This window comes from Haplochromis burtoni, unplaced genomic scaffold, assembly GCF_018398535.1.
Source record: "Haplochromis burtoni strain Fernald_Lab_line unplaced genomic scaffold, NCSU_Asbu1 Contig_142, whole genome shotgun sequence".
In the NCBI taxonomy this organism is placed as follows: domain Eukaryota; kingdom Metazoa; phylum Chordata; class Actinopteri; order Cichliformes; family Cichlidae; genus Haplochromis; species Haplochromis burtoni.
In genome coordinates, this window is record NW_024582503.1 from 1,304,258 (window position 1) to 1,318,955 (window position 14,698).

General features: G+C 39.2%; 1 protein-coding gene across 1 annotated transcript in view; it reads right to left on the reverse strand.

The window, feature by feature from the left end:
* Positions 1 to 14,698, reverse strand: part of col14a1a (collagen, type XIV, alpha 1a) — a 150,466-nt gene that overhangs the window by 14,469 nt on the left and 121,299 nt on the right. The window contains exons 40-42 of the mRNA XM_042224578.1: positions 10,994 to 11,047; positions 2,015 to 2,068; positions 1,841 to 1,912 (exon numbers count right to left, since the gene is read on the reverse strand). Coding sequence (XP_042080512.1) covers positions 1,841 to 1,912; positions 2,015 to 2,068; positions 10,994 to 11,047 — 180 coding nt within the window. The remainder of the gene's footprint in view (positions 1 to 1,840; positions 1,913 to 2,014; positions 2,069 to 10,993; positions 11,048 to 14,698) is intronic.

A 14,698-nucleotide genomic window follows, 5' to 3' on the forward strand; every position in this document is an offset into this window, starting at 1 on the left:
CTGGGCACATAAATGTCAACTATCTCATCAGGTGCCAAAGAGCACAAGAAAGACAGAAGTACAGCTCTGGTATAAATCAAATTTCTTTTATGACTCAATCAAAAGTGTCTTTCCATCATGTCTTGTATACAAAGAGTCTTTCCAAAGTGCAGAGTTGGTGTTTTTTCACTCAAAATATTTCCCATTTTATCTGAGAAGGAAAGTCCACTTGCGAAGACTTCAAATGTGGACTCATAAAACAGCCACTAGGTTTGTTCCTTTTTTTCCTTTTCATAACTGGCAAATGCCAGCTAGTCAACCCCTCAGGTGGTTGACTAGCTGGAAACCACATCCAGAAACTGTATCTGGTCTCAGTCCCACAAACTCAGGACGTTGGCGAGAGCTACGACGTGTTTCAACATCTACTGACAACCAGAATGAGATTTGGCAAATATGCAAGTCAATCAAGGAGTAAAGCATATTTAGATTCTCACTCAGTCTTCTCCCTTCCAAAGACCTCCATGCATATGTTTTGTTCTAAGTCTCTATTAAAAAGCTTCATAAATCCCTATATTTACAGATGGCACATAGCATTTCCAGATGCACCATGTCTTCCCTAACAGAACAGTTTGGGTTTCACATTAGATGCTCGAGGCAAGAATTTATAGAAAGTGCAGAATGACCTTCTTCTCTGCATTTTTAAACTCTATGCTCACTCTGTGCTCAAGAAACTGTCTCTTATCTAATTTGTCAGAGTAGTGGGATAGATGTACCAGGTTCTACCTCAGACAAACAGGTAGAGTACTCTAGGACTCACTTCTGAAGCAAAGTGGTAAATTTCCCTCCAGAATTAACTGTCTGCTATTTTAAACAACTTGTTTAAGAAGAAAAATATTCTCCTGCAGCACTGGTGAAAGGTTGCAGGGGGCAGAACAGACACTGAATCAGTAATTTCTAGTTGAGATAAAGTTTGAAACTCAAAGTTGAATAAAACGCCAGGAAGGGAAATGTTTTTCCATTCATTCAATGGATGCATGTTTGTACATTCATAAAGTGTTTGCTACCCCCCCTCCTTCTGTATCTCGTAGAATTGCCAGATGTGATCTCTCACTGTTTTTGGGTATATGTTGAGGAGAGAGGAAGTGATTTATAGCCCTACTGTCTGAGCCAAACTTGCTGCTGGCCTGCAAAGCTGACCCAAGACTAGATTAGCTGTCACAGGACTCCACAGTATCATCTGTTCCTGTTAGCATTACACAAAGCATGGATCCCCACACCATCTCCTCAGCATCCTCATCTAAAATTATGTTTCCTGCACAAATTCTTTTAAAGGGCTAAACAAGTCTGACTTACTGTACTTCGGATATTAAAGCTAAAATAAAAGTTTTAAGGCTTCTCAATTTGCGACCAGTAAATCATTAAGTTGACCTTAAGCACCTTGGTGGATGTAAGATGAATTCTTGTTAACATGTTAACATGACCCATATGCACACACTACCAAAAACATGACCTCCTTGGCAGAGGTTGTGATGTTAGTTTGATTACTGCTCAAAAGTGGAGGAAAAGGGAAATATAAAGTGGAAGAGAACAAGACTTCCTCAAGGACTAATTACATCTGAATATGAGGAAAAAAACCAAAATGTGTATTTACAGTTCCTAAACTTTGTGTAGGTAGGTTTATGTGAAGGTTGGTTAATATGGTTCTGGTCAGACAATAAGGTGTTTTCTTAGCATACACAGCGCATCATGTCATAATATTTCATTGCAAAGTCCTCAGATAAATGCAGTATCATACTAATCTTAACAACAACAAAAAAACAAAACCGAAAAACAAACAAACAAAAAAAACATTTTCACTCACAGGAACTCCTTGATCCCCTTGTGGCCCTGTTGGCCCACCTGGTCCTGGAGCTCCTGGTGCTCCTGGTGCTCCCTGAAAAAGGTGCAGATGGAGAACAAAGATGGCTGAAAGCTGAGGGATCAAGTGATTTTTTCACACAAAATCACAGTGGAACTAATAAGAAAACAGACTTACAACTGGTCCTGGGGGTCCTCGTTGCCCCTGTGGTCCAGTATTACCTGGCAGACCCTGCATGAGTGAAATACAGTACATTTATTAAAGTCGGCTGCACTCTTTTAATTCCTGTGGGCTTCTCCGGGAACCCAAACGCTGTTGCATCTGCAGCTTCTGCTGGTGGTGACTGCACACACCAAATCAAATCTACTTTCATTTTATACAAAACACAGTTTTATTATTTTTCACTCTCTTTTACTTTTACACACCGCTCTGCATTTAATCATAAGTTATTATTCATCCCTGACTCACTTCAACACTGCGTCTTTTGTCTATCCTCACCCCTTACCGCCAACCGGTCCTGACAGATGGCCCCGCCCCTCCCTGAGCCTGGTTCTGCTGGTGGTTTCTTCCTGTGAAAAGGGAGTTTTTTCTTCCCACTGTTACCAAGTGCTCGCTTATAGCTGCAGGATCTTTACCTTATAAAACCTTTAGGTGATTGTTATTGTGATTTTAAATGCACCTCTACCACTTCATGCATGATACATTTATGTACTATGCGGTGATTCTTTTTCAAAAGCACAGTTTTTACATCAGAAGCACACTGAAATTGTGTAGGCCAATTTTCTGAATGCCCACATATAATAACATGATTTTAAATGACATGATGGTGGACTTGTTTTAGGTCAAAATATAGTTGTAATTCGAATTGAACAAATTCCCTGTTATTAATACACAGTTTGGACGCTGAACACGGCATCGTAGTGTTCTGGAGAACAGGTTAACCTCAGGTTAAGCTAATCCTTTCATTCCAGTTTGGATGTACTTTGTGGTTAAACACTGAGTCCCCTTCAGTCTTAACAGACTCAGATTAACCTTTGTGAGGGGAAGCCATCCATTAATAACAACAAAGCGACATAAACATGGAGAGTATGACACAAATGAAGACTCCCCAGTGGGGCTACATCCTACTGTCACCAAAGTTAAACTGTCATCCTTTCAAATAAATATAAGCAGTTTGTGACAGCACAACAAAATCTGCACTTATTGCACAACAAGATATGCCGGAGTTTCTCTGAAATAGCTGAGCTGCTATGAGACATCTGAAAACTCTTCAGCGAGAGTTACTCTGGTGTCACACAGTAAACACTCGTCAACCCACTAATGGGACTCTGGAGAGGGCCTCAGATCCTCCCAGTAGTCATGCCTTAAAATGTCGAATACATTTTACTTTGAAATCCTTTCAGTCTGAGCAGAAGCGAATGAGGAGCAACAAGAATTCAAATCTTTGTGAAGCAAATCTGCTGAGGTCCTGGGCAGAAGTCCGCCAGCAGTCGCACTAAATACTCACCATTTAATCACACAAAATGTTTCATTAATGCAAGTATAGTACGGATGTATCCATCCAGCACTAATATAATGTCTAATGTACACACAAACATCATCAGTTACAGCTATAGTGCAATCCTGATTTTTCCTTTTCTGTCTCTGAGGTTCAAATAAGAAATTCAGTCTCCGGCCTTTTCTCACAGAGGTCAGGCTCATGAAAATGTATCACTGCTGTTGCATTTCAGAATCAGAGCAGCTGCAGGTTTAAGGGCTATAGTCTGAGAAACTGTGGGGAGCCTAATCTAACTGCAGCATAATATCCATCAACAGTGCACAGGCTCTGTTTTTGTAACCTCTATTAAAAAGTCTTTGTATTAATTTTAAACTTTCTATGCAAAGTCCTGCGAGGACACAGACGGGTGAGAACTGTAGCGTCGCAGTGTTGGATAATTTATAAGTCACCGGTAGATCCCAAATAATAAATGTGCGAGCCAAAGTGATGGCCCTCACAAGAATTTCATCAGGGTTTCATGAGCCTGGATCTTGGGGAAAACTTGGATCAACTTAGTTTTCTCCTGAGTTGGGAAACTTTGACAAAATAAAGATTTATAGCTTTGCTTGATCCATTTCTCTGTGATATTACGAACAAATAAAGTACCTCGGAGACAGTTGCTGTTGTTTCATCTGATCTAACTGGCAGCAGTCCACTTTTAGGCAGACTTGTGTTTGTTTTTTCTCCAAGCCAGGCTATCTTTGGCTTATATACACCTCTTAAAGACTTCTGTACTGTGTGTATGCCCATAGGAGGAGAGTGATACTGATACAGTTTTACTGTATCAGGAAAGAATCATCTGCTTTCCCTAGCTGGCATTGTACACACTGGATGATACAGGCTGGTGTAAATCCCCATTTATTGCTAATCCCAAAAGTACCACATGCATTGTGAATGGCTATTAAGTTTCTCTAATTACTGCTCAATTGGTAAAAGCTTCCTTTCTATATTGCAGTTAAATGACTGTTGATATCAGAGATTGCTGTTGCATCGATAACATCTGATGAACTGATATTTAGCTCTATTCCCTCCTTCTTTGGATGCATTCAGCCTGAGAGCACTGCTGGATTTAATTCCACAGCAATTAAAGCACTGATTAGAGATATTTTCTCTATTTGCATGGAAACTGAATTCTCATTAACAATTTGCGAGTTTACACACCAGTGCACTGTGGGTTATTTTTAAAAACATAAAATTCACGGCAGATCTGTAGCATGTTGATGAAATATTAATGTGGGAGGTCAGTCATGCACAGTGGCGCAGAGGGGACGCCTCTCCAATCGAGAGCAGCTAAAATTGCTTCCTGAAAAGTAATTGAACACGATTACACTCAATAATTAGGTTGGTAAACACGGTATTCCTTGAGTGTATGATACAGTGCAGGCTGGTGATTGCGATGTCCCACCAGGGCTCCAAAATTATGTTTTTAACTGTTGATTATATCTGTAATTTCCTGTTAGATTTTGTACCTCCCCGTGTCTGTTGTTTCAGATACCTCCAGCTCTGGTGCATTTCCTACCTTTGTGATTGTGCGCTCCACCCTAATGAGCTGCACCTGTGTTTAATTGCCCCCCCTCAGTGTATTCAAGCTGTTTCCATCTTCCTCTGCCAGACAGCGTTAGAGCAATGTGTCAAGTGTCCTTTATTGTGTCAATCGGCCTGTGTGTCTGGCTTTGTTTCTGACACTCATTCTCATTTTGTTAGCTGTGTTGGACCAGTCGCTCGCAGACTAAACCCCTCAAGTAAAAGCTGCCCTTTTGAACTTACACCTAGCATCTGTAGGTAGTTGTAGAGGAAAAAAGCTGTAGATGGAAATTATTCAATATATTGCTTCAGCTATAATCCTGAACTGTTTCATAATCTGTTTTTAGTGCAAATACGCTTAGTTAAGAAGCTTCAGAAAACTTTATATACAGTATTATGTTATGTTATTTTAGAAACCTGTCAAAAACCTTTTAAAACAAAAAAATTCCTGAATTCATGTTGTTATAGCCACATTTGAGCTGGCATACTGGAGTTCTCTGAGAAGTCAGAAATTAATCAAGCATAATATTCAGCTGCAAGTAAAGATTTTCATTTGAAATCTTAATAAAAATAATAATAATGTGCTTTATTATTTAATCTATCTGCCGTTTTGTAAAGCAGTCAATTTGAATATTCATGGATGACAACAATAATTATATTATAGCATTAAAATTATTATTTTGATTAATGAGCTTGCACATACTGATCATTACAGAAACAGAAAAAACATTCTAGTAATTAATAATGCTGTTAATTTAGGGCAACTATGACATCAATTAGTTAAATACTGTACTTCACTAATTAGCAGGTTGAGGTGATGATGTAAAGACATTTTGAGTAAACATACGTTGGAAGCACAGCTGCTTTAGTTTCAGTGTTACTTTCTTTGCGTTGCTCTTGCTCGCTAGCTAGCTTACTCTTATGATTTATGTTAACAGCAATTTTTCAGTTTTTTCTTTTACTATGAGCCAAAATGTCAGCTGTGAAAAACCAAGCGTATTCTGACTCAGTGTTTTGGATTGTAAATCTTTCCATTACAGTCAGAGTGTTGTTGGATGCAGTCTGTAGCGTAGCGTTTGAACACACAAGCCAACTCTCGATCCACATTTGTAGCAGCTCTGCAGAGCCTTTAACGTTTAAAAATATTACAATATGGCGCACACTCTAATATAAATGATGTACATTAGTCTGTCAAGTGGTATCAAACTGAGCATTAATATTTTAAAAGTATTAAAGAACTGAGTCCAAAAAAAAAAGAAATAGGAAAAAAAAGAACAAATCCCTGTCAGCATTAAGTTCACTGGCTTAAGTGTACTAAGACAGCTGAGAAGTGCTGCTACTGATCCTGCAACAGTTTCCTGGACTCTTTTACTAAATGCCCGCATTATTATACCGTATTTGCTGCACAGTCTGACAGATACACTTGCTGTGTTTCTCAAATCACGTTCTTTCTTACACACAAGTTAAGTGCTTAAGAGCCTTCACACAATCCAGTACTGCTACGTGAGGTGCTCTACAAGTATCCGTATGGTGCACTCATAGTGAACAAATACCACCAGAGTGGCTACGCAGTGGAAAGAGGGAAAGAGAACGGGCACATCATCAGCTGATGATGCAGATACTAGGTGCTTTTACACTGTTTAGGTGCTTACAGTACTGTGCAAAAGTCTTGAGCTACCCCTTTCTAATTTCTTTAGTTGAATCTACAAAAAGCAAACAAGATGACACAGTTCAGTGGCCATAAAATATGCACCAATTTTGCACCAAAGAGATAATTCCCATAGACCTATTACCTAAAAACTGACATATAATCAGGATGGTGTGCATATGTGTCCTAAAAAACAAAAATTGAGGGAACTGGAGACGTGGTGGACAGAAGAACTGGCAAGCCTAAAAAACTATCTACAGCAGATGAACAGTATCTCGAAGTCCTTAAAAAATTAAAAATAAATAAATAATCTGAGGATGCATCTGGCCTTCAATTCATCCATCTACTGTTCATCAAATCCTCATCAAAATGGTCTCGATGGAAGGATGGCTGTCAAGAAGGAGAGAGGAAACAGGAAAAGGCTAAGGTATGCCAAATTACACAAGTATTGGACTGAAAATCGGTGGAAACAGGTTTTATGGACCGATGAATCTAAATTTACAATTTTTGTCTCAAGTAGTCATCATTACAGTAGGGAAAATGAACAGGCTTCATGGCTTTATGGTAGTTTCACTGTTTAATGGACACAATAAAATTATAAACTGATTTGCATATATGTTAATAAAATAAGTATTTGATACCAAAGTAGAAACCTTTGTTGGCAAACACAGTGGTAAGACATTTCTTTTAGTTGGTTACCAGGTTTACACAGATCTCAGGAAGGATTTTGGCCTACTACTCCTCACAGAAACCCTCAAAGTCCTTTAGGTTTCTTGGCTGCTGCTTGGCAACTCAAAGCTTCAGCTCCCTCCACAGATTTTATTTAATAGGATGGAGGTCTGGGGACTGGCTAGGCCAGTTGTTGCCTTGGTGGTATGTTTTGAGTTACTGTCATGGTGTAAGACCAATCCATGACTCATCTTCACTGTTCTAGCAAACAGAAAGAGGTTCCCATCTAAGATTTTTACAGTACATGGCCCCGTCCTTTAGCCCTTCAGTGCTGTGAGGTTGTCCTGTTCCCTTAACAGAAAAACAGCTTCAAAGCATAATGTTTCCACAATCGCTTCTACAATTGTTTTCATGACAGCTCTTTGGTCTTGTCCATTCCACACGTGTGCTTTACAGGGAGTGCAGAATTATTAGGCAAATGAGTATTTTGTCCACATCATCCTCTTCATGCATGTTGTCTTACTCCAAGCTGTATAGGCTCGAAAGCCTACTACCAATTAAGCATATTAGGTGATGTGCAATCTCTGTAATGAGAAGGGGTGTGGTCTAATGACATCAACACCCTATATCAGGTGTGCATAATTATTAGGCAACTCCTTTCCTTTGGCAAAATGGGTCAAAAGAAGGACTTGACAGGCTCAGAAAAGTCAAAAATAGTGAGATATCTTGCAGAGGGATGCAGCAGTCTCAAAATTGCAAAGCTTCTGAAGCGTGATCATCAACAATCAAGCGTTTCATTCAAAATAGTCAACAGGGTCGCAAGAAGCGTGTGGAAAAACCAAGGCGCAAAATAACTGCCCATGAACTGAGAAAAGTCAAGCGTGCAGCTGCCAAGATGCCACTTGCCACCAGTTTGGCCATATTTCAGAGCTGCAACATCACTGGAGTGCCCAAAAGCACAAGGTGTGCAATACTCAGAGACATGGCCAAGGTAAGAAAGGCTGAAAGACGACCACCACTGAACAAGACACACAAGCTGAAACGTCAAGACTGGGCCAAGAAATATCTCAAGACTGGTTTTTCTAAGGTTTTATGGACTGATGAAATGAGAGTGAGTCTTGATGGGCCAGATGGATGGGCCCGTGGCTGGATTGGTAAAGGGCAGAGAGCTCCAGTCCGACTCAGACGCCAGCAAGGTGGAGGTGGAGTACTGGTTTGGGCTGGTATCATCAAAGATGAGCTTGTGGGGCCTTTTCGGGTTGAGGATGGAGTCAAGCTCAACTCCCAGTCCTACTGCCAGTTTCTGGAAGACACCTTCTTCAAGCAGTGGTACAGGAAGAAGTCTGCATCCTTCAAGAAAAACATGATTTTCATGCAGGACAATGCTCCATCACACGCGTCCAAGTACTCCACAGCGTGGCTGGCAAGAAAGGGTATAAAAGAAGAAAAACTAATGACATGGCCTCCTTGTTCACCTGATCTGAACCCCATTGAGAACCTGTGGTCCATCATCAAATGTGAGATTTACAAGGAGGGAAAACAGTACACCTCTCTGAACAGTGTCTGGGAGGCTGTGGTTGCTGCTGCACGCAATGTTGATGGTGAACAGATCAAAACACTGACAGAATCCATGGATGGCAGGCTTTTGAGTGTCCTTGCAAAGAAAGGTGGCTATATTGGTCGCTGATTTGTTTTTGTTTTGTTTTTGAATGTCAGAAATGTATATTTGTGAATGTGGAGATGTTATATTGGTTTCACTGGTAAAAATAAATAATTGAAATGGGTATATATTTGTTTTTTGTTAAGTTGCCTAATAATTATGCACAGTAATAGTCACCTGCACACACAGATATCCCCCTAAAATAGCTAAAACTAAAAACAAACTAAAAACTACTTCCAAAAACATTCAGCTTTGATATTAATGAGTTTTTTGGGTTCATTGAGAACATGGTTGTTGTTCAATAATAAAATTATTCCTCAAAAATACAACTTGCCTAATAATTCTGCACTCCCTGTATATACAAAGAGTTGAGATCAGAAGTGTCTGTAATTGGCTGTGGCCACATTACAATCAATCTTGGAGAGCCATAATTAGGGCTGGATTGTAGGGGATCAAATACTTATTTCACTAAATGACATGTAGAAAGATAGTTTGCCTAAGAGAGTTCAGGCTTTATTGAGGAATAATAGTGATCATAGCAAAATACTGACTATCAAGCTTGTTAGACTTATACAAACTCTTTTTTTTGCCTTATATACTGTATATCCATGTACATTTGCACATTTCAATACATTTCACATTTTCCTAGCAAGAAATAAAGAATGAGGGACGGCTCGAGATTTTTTCCACAGTATTTATTGTATTCATGCGAAAGTGTAACAAAAACATAAGGCCAAAGGCACAAATGCTTGCAGATCTTAATAAATGTTTTTGGTGAAAGTGGCATTTCTAGTAGTACACAGTGTGATGTTGCTTTGAGACAACATTACAAATCTTAAAAGTCATGTGCTACATAAGTAAGTACTGAGTGTAACACAACTTTAAGTCAGCACGAGTTGTACAATTTGTGGAAACTTCACTGTGAATTCAGTTTGACTCTGTAGAAAATTTCTGATAATCAAATCTGAACTTTCTCAATACTGTATTTAAATTCAGGTGGCAAAAAGATTAAGTAAAAAAAAGTTTTAAGTTTACAAAGATGTCACTGACTGATTTAATTAAACCAAATTATAATGTAAGTTGGTTGTTTTCCTTCTAAAAGTTCATGAACTCCAAACCTCTCTGGCACTGTGAGAAGAAACTCTGGCCAACGTGCAAGCATCCTCAAGGAAACCACATGACAAGCCTGAAAACTATGCAAGACATCTTCTGACAACTACCACTGAGGGGATGAGTGCTTGGACATGTGTGGGCCAAAAAAGAGACAGCAGATGGATGAAGTGCAAGACTTTCACCTCTCCAGGAGCCAGACTAGGACAACAGGCTTCTATGACTATGTTACATATTTGGAATAAACCTCCTTTTTTCTGCTTGCTGATACATTACCCTCTGGCTATGTTTCTGTTTTGGTATTTACAGTCCAGTTGAGCATTGTAAGGCCTGATCCCGCTGTCAGCATCAACTACAGGCCAGCTGGTATCACAGAGCCCTAAAAGTGCTGGATCTCATATACTGTGAATGCTGTACATGAAACCAGGGTGATGTAGCTCTGAACAACTGGGGGAAGACATGCATGGTTTTATGAAGACACATAAAACTAAACAGAGAAATGCAGCTGGACATTAAGGCGCTGTGCAAAGCTGGAAATGGATCATAAAAAACGTTCTCAATAAACACGCCTCTGTTTTCACTTTCTTTTGTATGGTATTATTTATCTAACTCATTTAACTGAATGCAAACTTTGATTTTCATATTAAAGAAACTACAAAGAAATGCCATGAATATTAATGAATCTATGTATATTTCCTCAAAACTTATTTAGTGTATTAGAGCATATTCTCGTGATGACAGCGGAGTGATTATGCAGCTGTTTTACTGTTTTATCTTTGCAGATCTCATCCATTGTGCCTTTTTTATTTAGATGATCACTTTCAGAATTGTATTTTACACCCCATTAAATTAAAACGTCCACCCCTATGTACCTATGTACTGTATTTCAGACTGTAGTTAACCAAATGCATGCATTAGACAGTACACTACACTCTACATTTCCAACAACCAACAAATCAGGCAGCGTAACACAAACCAGCAAAGCTGAACATCATGTCAGTATCTTACCCTTGATCCTGGGGGACCATCTCTACCAGGTGAGCCAGGACCTCCGGGAACTCCCTGAGAAAAACACAAACACAGGGGTTTGAATTACTGTGGCAATACAGACTGACTGAGGATTTATGCTTCAGTGGCATAACTACGCCATAGCTACGTAGCAACCACTAACAAATCTGAAACCCTACGGTCCAAACTGATGCTAACCTGCCTAAAACCTTCACCACACGGCATGTCGCGCAGCTTTTCAGCACTGTCAATGTCCAGCTACTTTTTTACACCAGGTTTTGAATTTACCAGTGACAACTTATTTCAATATAAGAAATAATAACAGCATTAATGTAAGGACTCACGAATGTCGGCATAATCATGGAGTGATTTTGTTAAAACTGTGGGAATGGATGTGAAGGAACGGACAAGTAAATGGAAGAACTTGAGGAACACAGATATCTGTCCCTGAAAAAAACTAATTACAACAAAGAGCAAGGGCCCAGGAGGGAAAGATGTCCCAGCTTTTTATTTGTTTCTATCGGCTGGTGTTAGGATTAAAATTATTTAAGCTGTTTTTTATATGCACATTGTGATGCAATCATTAAAGAGTTGGAGCTCCATGTTTTGAAGGTCGGAAGCTTCATTCAGTGGTGCTATGACTGAATTGAAATATTGTGATTGACGTAGAGTCCAGAAGGTTTTTTCGCAGCATGCTTACACATCATAACTAGCTAACACTCAGGATGATATTTACTGGGCCAAGGGAGTCTGAACAGAATATCCCGAACTTAGAAAATAAATAGAATCAGTAAGAGATTTATAATCAAGGCTACGCAGGGAGGTGTTTTCTTTTTCTGTTTCTGTTATTCCAGGAAGGAGCAGATACGAGGTCGGAGAGAAGACTCGTAGGGAAACAGCCGGACCACCACATCGCTTCCGGAAGAATACTTGTTTTTGTTGGGGTATAAAACTGCACGGCTCCATCCGGGGTCATACTTTCTGTGAAGACAGATGGCTGATTTCACAGAGAGGTCCAGTGCTGTAACTTGTAATTTCAACTGCTGAAGCATATTAAATCTTTTTAAACAACAGACATTCTCCAGTACTTCCTGGAGACTGAACACGACACTTGCTCCATGCATAAATCAGACGTGACATGACTGAACGGTAATTAACACATAATGCACAACGCAGATTCATAAATGCCAGTGACGTCATCGGCAGCTTGTGTAGGTTGCATCATTGTCCATCAGCAGGAATCTCATCATAATTAGGAAAATGCATTTGTAGTATTTCCATGCAGTCATCTTGGTTGTTGCTGACCTGATATGAGCAGGAAACCAAAGGACTTAAATCAGCCTTCAAAATCAGATTTTCTTTAAAATTGTGAATTCATTTAATTTCTTTCTTCTTCTTTTTGCACCATCGCAGCCCAGCGAATTTTTAAAATGTGTTTTAGCTGCCGAATCACGTACAGTATATCAAGGAAAGTCTTTATCCATAAATGTCTCATAATAATTAAAATACGCACAGACGTGCTACTAAAGGTCAGAACAGCTGAGGATTTGCTATCTTGCTCAACAATGCTTTGACGGCAGCGGACATAAATCTGATTTATAAAACGGACCAGCTTTTAACCCTCTGGGCACAGACAGTCTTCATATCAGCAGTCGACCCCGCCGCTCCATCTCCTGCCCCATTTCCCCTTCATCCGCCTCTCCGCAGGTCAATGCACACACAGCCAATTCCAAAATGCAGCCACGGACTGCGTGCTGAGGTGATTTATCTCCGCACTTCAGTATTAGTGGAGGGCTCATAAAACAGGACAGTTAACACTGTTAAAGGTTCTACAAATTACAGGACGGGGTCGCGGAGGACAGGCCTCATATGATTAATGATGTGCCGCCGTTCAGATGTTGCCTGATGTGCACTCTCCCATGACATCTGCAATAATACCTCCCCTGCAACTTTCACTCAGATATCGACAAACTTCAAGAAACACGTGGAGCGGAGAGGCAAACCTCCACGTCTGCACAAAACACAAAGACTGATGAAACCATTGCTGACATTAAAGACGAAGTTAGTACAGCAAACTGCAAAAGAAAAATAATTATAGCAAAAAAATGTTGTGAAAGTATCGTGGCTCTATGTAAAATGTAAATAAAAATAATAATTCAATAATTTAAACACTACATCCACAAACACTACATATTAAATGTTAAATAAAAAGTGCGCTGCATCACCTTTTCTTTCAAAAAAGCAATGAGACTAATTTCTCATTTATTTCTCGCTTTATAGTAAAATGATTTCAGCTGCTCGACACTTCTGAGTTTCTTTTATGGTAAATATGCCAAAATATGTGCGTGACACGTCCAGTTTAGCAGCTGTACTGTTTCACTATCAAGCCCTGCTGTCATAAGCTGTACATGTGTTCTGCGATCTCCTGCTTTCATAAGCCAAACCTTTCCTCAAAACTATATTATTATATTAAATTTGCAGTCTAGATGGTCCACATCCTCTTTAGCTCGTAGGATGAGACATTCCTTACTTCAAGGAAGAATTCAACATTTTCAAACTTGAAACCACAGGACAGTTTTCCACTTTACCTCAGTCTCTGAAATTAGCTCAGGCACAGTAACATTTCTAAATGTTATTTCAATACATTTTTTGCTCTGCATGATCGAGTTTCAGCTTGCATTTGTGGACAGTGATTAACTCTGTTCTCGGACAGGCTTTAGGATGTCCTCCTGACCACATGCAGTGATTTCCAGGACAGAACTGTGCTGTGTTTATAATACAACACTGTCTGAGGCCCTGAAGATCACAGCTGTTTATTACTGGCTTTAATTTAATCTTTTAAAGATATCATATACTGTGCAAGATAAAATACTCAAACTGCAAATTTAGATTGCTCTGTTTTACTGATGGGGCACCGCCCTCCTCCGCCCTTATAATAATGCCACTATTTAACCCAATTAGCTCTGAGTTAATACACCATGTGGGGTTTTTTTTGTAGAGAACTAGAGAGTTTTTCAAGTCTTTATTTTTATTATTATTTTGCTTTTGTCTTGACTTTCCTTTGAAGGAAAGTCAAGACATTCAAATTGAGCATACGTGCTGAAAACACATAAAATGTCAGTTTCAACATTAAATAGGCTGTTTTTGTATTATTACATTTAATATAGAGTTTAATTAATTTGGATATAATGGTATTGCATACTTATTCATATTTTCCATTGTCCCATTTAGTTTTTTTGGTTTCTTTTTTTGGAGAGCAGTACCTGTACCGATTTTTTTTTAACCACTTTTAAGAAAAAAAGCTTCAAGTTTCAGTTATAGTCTAACTATAAAATATTCAGTGTTTGATCATAAAATATTAAAATATTCTTTTGTTTCTTGATAAATGCTGCATAATTCACAACACCCTGAGAATAAAATGAACAGGCAGGCCAAAGAAATTAATAATTGGAGTGTGCGAGTGATTCTGATTCAATACATTAGCCTCGGGATTTACACACACACGGAAATGCACAGCTGTAAATTTCCTTGGTGTCCGGCAGATAAAGGACTGAGATGAGGGGGTCATGTGGGGCAACCGTATATATCCGCACAAGATCAAGAATGAGACCAATTTGAAATTATTGCCTATACCAAAACAACCCGCATCCCTCTCTCAGACAAAACCAAAATTATTAGTCGATAACAAAACCTCACATGCGCGCC